Here is an 8,562-nt window from a genome sequence, read left to right on the forward strand (position 1 = left end):
CAGGTCTAGACCGAACTCCTTTTGCCATCTAGTAAAAAGGCATTTTGTAGCATTATATAAAATTGTATGTCTATTTTCCTGTGTGTGTTCCTGTTGTCATTTTTTTCACTTCTTATTCTTTCATTTTACACCTTTTCTCTTCCAAATGATCCCTTCTTAACTTTCATCACTGTAACATGTCCTGCTGGACAAATAAAATTTATTCCAGCGTCTGGCCACAGCCCTGCTCTGCTTCATCAGTAGTCAGCTACAACCAGCAGTGTTACGGGTTTGCCTTCATACGCTGCGTATCTTGTCCCGCGACCGGCGGGCCCTAGCGCCCCTGGTCACTGATAGCGCCCTTTCCACCTTGGTACACCTGGGAGGCATCAGTTTACTGCAGCCATGCCCACAGCAACAGGAGGAAATAACTGAAGTTCATTCAGCCAGAACATACAGCCAGATCCACAGAGGAGATGCAGATGCTGCACAAATGTCTGTTAGCTCTGTGGCTTCTTTTTCCACTCCGGTGAAAGCAACTGGTGCTGCCATCACAAAGGGCTCAGATCACTGCTATAAATGGATGGATGATGGAGGTCACGTGGTGCTTTCCCGTGGGAAGAAGGACATGTGGGAAGAGAACCGTGAGGAGGAAGAGAAGGAGGATGATGGGGAGGTGTGTAGGAAGGAGGCCGTGAAAGTCTTGTGTAATGTCATCTACAACAGCCCTAGGGCACAGGAGAGGGCCAGCGCACTCAGGTGACACTTTTTAAAATGGGTAAACTTATTCATAAAATATTTGAACAAAGGTTCAGCTGTTATTAAAGGTCATTACAGTTGAAGTTACAAGACACAAAGCCTTGTACTGTAGTTTTTGCTGCTCCATGTCAGCAAGTGCCACAGTGGCTGAGTTCCAATAACTGATTCCATTTTGAAACCAATTCCAAGTCCAAAAAAATCTGTTCTCAAAGCTTTTATCTATTCTCTATTTTATTAGATCAGTGTACAAAACTTTCAGGTAGCTTTTCATTTTTTGCTGGTGCTGACAGTCACTTTGGTCTGTAAAATGACACATCACCAACTGCATGTTATACCAACTGCTGTTAATTATTGGTAACCTGTTGGTTGGCATTGGCCTCAGTGATGGAGATGGAAGAAGGAAGGACAGAGACAGAGACAAAGGTGCACAACAACAGTAGCAGCAACTATACTAATAGTTGTAGTACAGGAAAGAAGGAAGTTGGCCAAAGTTCCAAAAGGGACTTAGGAATGGTCCATTTTAATTTGTTGGCCATTAAAAATATAATTATATTAAATAATATAATAAAGAAAAATAAAACCAACAAACCAAAATGGTACATTTAAATGGTTTCAGAATTTTACATGATGCCAAGTGGCACTGCAACATGTTTATCTTTAAGGCATCACATATGAACAACAGCATTAACCAACCCATTATCACAACCCTTTGGATCCCTAGCTAAAGTTGTAAAGAACCAGTTCTTGGGCACTTACAGTCTGACATGGATTGGTATTAGTTAACTGGCACTTGGATATATAGAAATACAGACTTCACCACTGTCTATTGACTGATATCATGAGGAATAGAGAATGATTTAATGATCCATTTCTATTAGAATAATATCAGGTGTTCCTTATAACACAAAATTTAATATCTGAATGATGTTTACCAGCTGCTGACCAACCCCTGGCCTCACTTTTATTTTCATTCCTGTTTCCACTGAAGAATCCTACACGGTCTGTGGGAAAGTCTGAAGCAGGGGATCTGGAGCAGGGTACCATCCAGTGGCCAGTTTTACAAGCTGAGACTGCTCTTCTTACTGACAGCTCTGAGACCTGAGCTCAGGCTGCAGCTACAGCAGGTAAACTTATTTTAAAAACTATGGAAGGTCATCGTGGACAGAATTATGTTTTGCATTGTAGAAGGGGTAAGCAACCTGCGGCTCTAGAGCCACATGATGCCGCTCTCCAGTGGCTCCCTGGGGCTTTGACAAAAAATTTGTCAATATTTGACAACAAAGCAATGAGACTCAACAATCAATTATCTTTTTTGGCTCTTATTGGTTGTTTTCATTCAGGCCTGGTGGATTCTCACAAATACCATTAGTAGCACCAGGAGATTTCATAAGCACTGCAGACTTTAAAAAATACATAAGTCACAAAAGTCTCAATAAATGTTAAAAAAACATGTTCAGATACAATTGCAGATGGCATGACTCACTCTGTGAAACTTTTTTCCGTCTCACAGAGAAGACTGACAGATCAGTGGTTTACATCTTCCTCAGTGCTCAGTGTTTGTTTGTTTTTTCCTGTCAGGAGCGTGGAGTGTCAGTGCTGACTAAAGCCCTCGAGCAGTGCCTGGCTGTGAGGTGGGGTGAAGGATATGAGGTTCTTACTGATAGCACAGCTCCTCCCATCACCAAGGATATGTCCCAGGAAGTCATCGAGATCCTCAAGACACTCTTCAACATTGCTCACAGGTTTCACAGGCAGGAGCCAGATGAGGTGACCCCTTGAACCCAAAAATAAATTAATTAATTTGCGGTTTGCTAGTTGCATTGACCTCTATTCTATAGTACTGTTGAACTGTGTAGGCAGTAGGCAGTCATCACACCAGTTGGATCAAAGAAACAAATGAAACACACATTGTTCACATCCTATTGGTAGATTTGACAATTTAAGTGAGAAATTGCTTTCTTCCATTGCAGTCCATTTGAGATCTGAAATCTTTATCTTTGCTAGCTACATATGGATGAAAAGAAAAATCCATTTTATTACAACATTGGTTTTATTTCCATTGTTTGTTATGTAGTGTTGACCGATCATATTTTTATTGTTACAGCGATATGAACATGCACAATAAACACGACACAAAGGACTTCCTGAAACATTATGAATAAGAAATTTTTTTTTATCTACATGGGACCTGGGTACATGAGCCATGGATTTACGCCATTTTATTTCTTTATTCAGTGGGTACGGGCTATTCAGTGTTTGGTGTCTATGATAGCAGTGTTCATTCTAAAGCATAAAGATTAACTGTAAAGCTTATATGCACACATTTATTTTTTTAGTATAAGTCATATCGTCTTCGCTTTTTTGTCTTTAAATTACATAGCAATGCATACCATCCTACTGTAACTGCAGATGTGCAGCCCAGCACCTTCAGTGCTAGTCCTTTCTATATTAAAACAGATAGTAAGGAGATCAGGGTGGTGGATGGTAGTGCAGTGTGTCCAACTTCCATGTGGGAGACTGTATTTTGCAACTTGTGAAAGTCCAACCAGAGCTCATGGGTTTGGGCCTTGCCTCAAACGAGAAGCTCCTAAAACACAGCATCCTTCATTTCCCATAATGCAACTTGACAGTGTCTTTCATTAGACCCCCCCTTTTTTTTTTGCTCACTCAACATCCCTAGTCTTTCTGTTATGAATTTGTTGTTTCATCATTAGTTAGTTACACTACTAAACAAACATTGTGTAACAAACGTTACACAGGCTCAGCAGTGTTAACCATGACAAGTACACCAACCTTTATGTGTAAAATGTGCCCTTTATTTTTTAGGAGGAGGCTGCTCTGTTTCGCCACCTAGCAGCTGTGCTGCGCCACTGCCTGCTGCTGTCATGTGATGGAGAAGACGTGTTGGAGGAACTTCAAGGGTCAGACTACAGCTTTAAGCATAACTACGTTTATTTGACAAAATCTTAAAGGCTCTGTATGTAATATTCTGAAGCACGGTACGTATTATTTTTTATGTATTAATCACTTTTTATTGCCAATTAGTGAACGGGTTGTAATGTAATGTAAAAAATGAGATCACGCTGCTGAGTGCCCTCTCTCTCTGCTTCCCTGCAGTGTCAACTATGTGCAACACCAGCTAATGTTAGCTTATAAGTGGAGTCCGTTAACTTGTAAAATGACAAGCACCCACCAACAGAGTCTAAAGTCAAAGATAACATTTCTGCAAAGCTTGTGAAATACACTGATTAGCCATAACATTATGACCACTGAACACTGATTATCTCCTTATCATCCTGTCAGTGGGTGGGATATATTAGGCAGCAAGTAGACATTTTTTCCTCAAGTTGATGTGAATGGGCAAGTGCAAGGATTTGAGTGACTTTGAGAAGGGACAAATTGTGAGGACTGGGTCAGAGCATCTCCAAAACTACAGCTCTTATGGAGTGTTCCCGGTCTGCAGTGGTCAGAGGTGTCAATCAAAAGTGGTCCAAGGAAGAAAAAGCGGTGAACTGGAGACAGGGTCATGGGCGGCCGAGGCTCATTGATGCACCTGGGGAGCGAAGGCTGGCCTGTGTGGTCTGATCCAACAAACGAGCTAGTGTAGCTCAAACTGCCAATAAAGTTAATGCTAATTCTGACAGAAAGGTGTCAGAACACAGTGCATCACATTTTGTTGCGTATGGGGCTGCATGACACTATCAGGGTGGTCATAATGTTATGGCTGATCGTTGTATAAATTATATGATTAGTTTAAGCTATCTAACGTTAACTTGCTTGCTAATGATGATAAATTGCCAGATAGCTAACATAGCAAAATACTAGTCAGCTAGCTTCATCCAAACTCCTGGGGCTAATTTGGCTGGTAAATTGACATACTTCCTGTTTGCAGGTTACTTTGTCGCTTGACGTTTAGATGCCAGATAATGTGGCTGGTTATGACAGACAGTGTTGTAACAGTACAAAGCGAATGATTGCTTTCTACTAGACAAAAGTGATGCGAGGCAGGGGCATCCAACAAGCTAACTGTAGCCTAAACTAAGCTGGGGTTGGCTTGCGCGGTGTGGGTCTGGCGTTGGTTGCTTTGTGGTGTTGGCTGATGAGGTAATTTGTTAATAGCAAGCTAGTTTGTTGCATGAAGTCAGTGGTCCACATAAAATATAGTAACACTGCAGACAGTAGCGTTATTCTAAATATGATTGTAATTTATTTCAACGTTAAGTCTAGTGTATACTTAACATTTTTGGCCGATGCCCAGAAGGATGCTTGATGCTGACTGCAATTCACTTAACAGCCATTTGTTTCACTATTTACAATTTTCTTCTGAGAGTTACATAATAAACCTTCAAATGGATGACATAATCTACAGTATGTCCACCTGATGTAAAAGATGGAACTGTAACTACATAAGCCTACAAAACAGATAAGGGAGCCAAAGTTGATACCTTAGCTAGCGAAACATAATATTTTATTATGTTCTTTCCATAGACATACAGTTAATGTCCTGTCAGCACTGCCATTGACATGTCTGGATGTCCTGCTATCTGTCCATGTGGACCAGGCTTCCCACAGGTGGGAGGGACTAAACATGGATTGTGTCCACACATTGCTGCTATTTATGGACCAACGCCTGAACAGGGCAAGTGTGTGTAGTGAATACTTGATGTCATCGTCCCTGAATGATTACTTATAATACTTGTATACTTGTGTTTGGAGAAAAAAAACAATGTATGTGAAATACTGATGTATTGGAATGGAGTGCACTACTAATAGGAAAGCAAAGTCAAGACTTTCAGTCTTAACTAAAATAATTATACCACTATTATCCCCCAAAACTAAGACTTATAAAAAGGAGGCCAGCCATAATTTTCTTTACTTATTTGACATAATACATAATACATAAATATGTAGTAATGTGAATAAAAAGGACTGTGCCTTTTACAGCACCACTTTTCTTTCTTTGATAACAGATTTTCACAACATGCCACACAACCTTCTGATTAGTGGACAACCCATTCTACTTCCTGAGCCACATCAACAAAATCTACTACCTTTTACTGAAAAAAAAGCTTGGGAACCTGGGATATTTATTGTTTCTGCACTAATTTTTCTGTGTGTGCCAATGTGATCACAAGTTAAAGACTATATGGGCAGAAACAACGTAGCTTTTTCCAAAGTGTAATAACTTTATCACAACTGCCATAGCTAAACATTGCAGTACAACCTTGACATTCAGTTATAGTAATAGAAAACTGAATCATCTTTTTAGCTTGCAACTGTTCCTATAATTACTTTTCATGCTAAAATGGTGGGTTGCAGGCAATTGTAGTCTGCCCTGACTGCTCATATCCTTCTCAGAAAATAAGGCAATGTCAAACTGAAGACTTCAGTGGTAACAAAGTGGTCGTTCACTCTAAATATCATTATATATTGTAGGAAGCACCTATGTTGACACGTGAAATGAGGTGGAATCATGCTATTTCAGGTCTTATTTATTTACACTGGTTCCTGTGAAACATTAATGTGTTGTCATACAGGGTCACAAGCTGAAGGAGAAACTAACTCCTGTACTGAATCTGTTGACTGAGAGTTCCCGCGTGCACAGGGAGACACGTCACTACTTACGACAGAAGGTAATGTATTTTTTTCAAATTTAATTGTGTGTGTGTGTAATTGAATTACTATGAGCAGTACTGTAGCCCTCATAAAATATTTAACCTCTACTGTAACAGTGATTTAATACTGCTAAGAAAATAGCAAGATACAAAAGCCCACCCTGGGCACATTGACGCTGGTAGTTTTGTTCTAATCCCAGTTCTAATCCCTTTGCCTGAAAGGGAGTAATAAAAACTCAAACCCAGGTGTGTACCAAGAAGCTGGATCAGTTTCAGTCAAACAATTAGAATCATAATGCAATTCATACTGTCATAGATGTTCCATGATATCATCATGAAGGCCATTCAATAAAAAATTAGTATGTGTGTGTGGTTGTGTATGAGGTAACAGAATTGTCATTATACTCCTAACATAACATGCACTACTCCTACACTGAAAAAGACAGTAAGCTGCACCTTTTCTGCCCTATGGTCTCTTTCCATGACCATCAATGACTGAACCTACCTTTGCACGACTCATGAGTGACTGTAGTCTGGTTACAGTACTAATGAGCTTTCATCTGACCCAACCTTTGGCCCAGATCTTACCTCCACTGAGGGACGTTGCCATCCGACCTGAGCAGGACACAACACTGAGAGGCCAGCTGGTCCGCCTGATGACCCACGTTGACACAGATGTGAAGCACTGTGCTGCTGAGCTGCTTTTTGTGCTCTGCAAAGAGAATGGTACAGTCACAGTTTACCACAGACTCATTTACTTCCATGGCAGGAACACCCAGTTTGGAAACATTTGCCTATAGGCCATGATCAGTCATATTGTACGTGAGTGCATATTTAAAGGTCCTGTGTGTGACATTTGTGTGATGTTTTCATTAGTGTTTAATAACCAGAATATATTAATTATTTTTTTGTTAGCTTACAATGAGCTGTTTTTATCTACATATGCCGTGGGTCACCTTCCATGGAGTATGCCCTGTTAAACCGTCATGTTTCTAGAGTGGCCCAGAAGGGACAAACCAAACACTGACCAAAATAGTTTCCCATTTGTGCCTGGAAGGGGAAGGTGAAGTGAGGGAGTTGCAATCTGCAACTGCACCACTAGGTGCCACTAAACCCTACTCCAAAGCCGGTCAAAGGGGACTAGGGTGAAAGCTCTTATGGTCTGATCAAAGGAGCTTTTAGAACTGTGAAATTTCAGCGTGAAATCAATTCATCATGATAGAATCGCTGTGACACACATGAAACAGCTTTAAAAAATATGCATCAAGAGACCATCTAAACTATAAACAACTTCATAAGTCCACATGAAATTGGAAATCAGAGTGCTTGATCAGGGAATCAGCTAATTTTAAATCTACAAGCTAACTAAACTAGCTAACGACATCTAACATGACAGTTCAATCAATCAATCAATCAGACTTTATTTGGATAGCACATTTCATACAAGCAAAACGTAACACAGTGCTTCACACATTAAAACAAATAGGGGTACAATATAACTGAGGATGCAATCTTAAAGGGTAAAAAATTTCACCTGGACTTTAAAAAGTTTGAAGCACTAAAGTTTACGTCTTGTGTCCCTTCACAGTCAGCCGCTTTGTCAAATATACTGGTTATGGCAATGCTGCTGGACTGCTTGCAGCTCGGGGACTGCTGAATGGAAGAAGGAACTCAGGCGACAGTCAGTATTCCCAGTACTCTAGTGACTCAGACTCAGATACAGAAGAATACCGGGAGGCCAAAGCCCGGATTAACCTGGTGACTGGCCGGGTGGAGGCAGAGCAGCCTGACCCAATGGAGGGCATGAGTGAGAAAGAGAAAGAGGAGGAGGCACGTCGCCTCGTCAGCATGATCAACAGACTATCACGGTGAGTGCATGTCATTACCCATAATGTTGGACAAATCCAAAGAGAAACTAATTAGATGCTACACTCCCCTCCTCTGTCTTATGCAGAGACCAGATCATTCAGCCGATGGGTGTGACAGCAGAGGGGAGACTGGCTCCACTCTGGGGCCATATGAGGGGCTGCACACTGGAGGAAGAGGAAGATTCAGAGGAGGATTTGGATCTGATGCCAGAGGGGAGGAAAGACAAACAGATGGAGTAGAAAGATATAAACGTGGAGCAGTATACTGGACAAGAGAGTGAAAAGTCTTCTTGCTTCACCCCTTATTTGTAGTTCAATTAACCACTGTACAGTATATAATT

General features: G+C 40.9%; 1 protein-coding gene across 1 annotated transcript in view; it reads left to right on the forward strand.

Moving 5' to 3' along the window:
* si:ch211-195b15.7 (synembryn-A) overlaps nt 1-8,562 on the forward strand; it is a 12,047-nt gene extending 3,485 nt beyond the window's left edge. The window contains exons 5-13 of the mRNA XM_035654948.1: nt 209-738; nt 1,727-1,862; nt 2,317-2,505; nt 3,565-3,659; nt 5,227-5,377; nt 6,276-6,371; nt 6,935-7,079; nt 7,942-8,221; nt 8,308-8,562. Coding sequence (XP_035510841.1) covers nt 209-738; nt 1,727-1,862; nt 2,317-2,505; nt 3,565-3,659; nt 5,227-5,377; nt 6,276-6,371; nt 6,935-7,079; nt 7,942-8,221; nt 8,308-8,461 — 1,776 coding nt within the window. The 3' untranslated portion in view covers nt 8,462-8,562. The remainder of the gene's footprint in view (nt 1-208; nt 739-1,726; nt 1,863-2,316; nt 2,506-3,564; nt 3,660-5,226; nt 5,378-6,275; nt 6,372-6,934; nt 7,080-7,941; nt 8,222-8,307) is intronic.

The sequence above is a fragment of the Morone saxatilis genome, unplaced genomic scaffold, assembly GCF_004916995.1.
Source record: "Morone saxatilis isolate NCDOM2014 unplaced genomic scaffold, NCSU_SB_2.0 Contig14, whole genome shotgun sequence".
Classification (NCBI taxonomy): Eukaryota; Metazoa; Chordata; class Actinopteri; family Moronidae; genus Morone; species Morone saxatilis.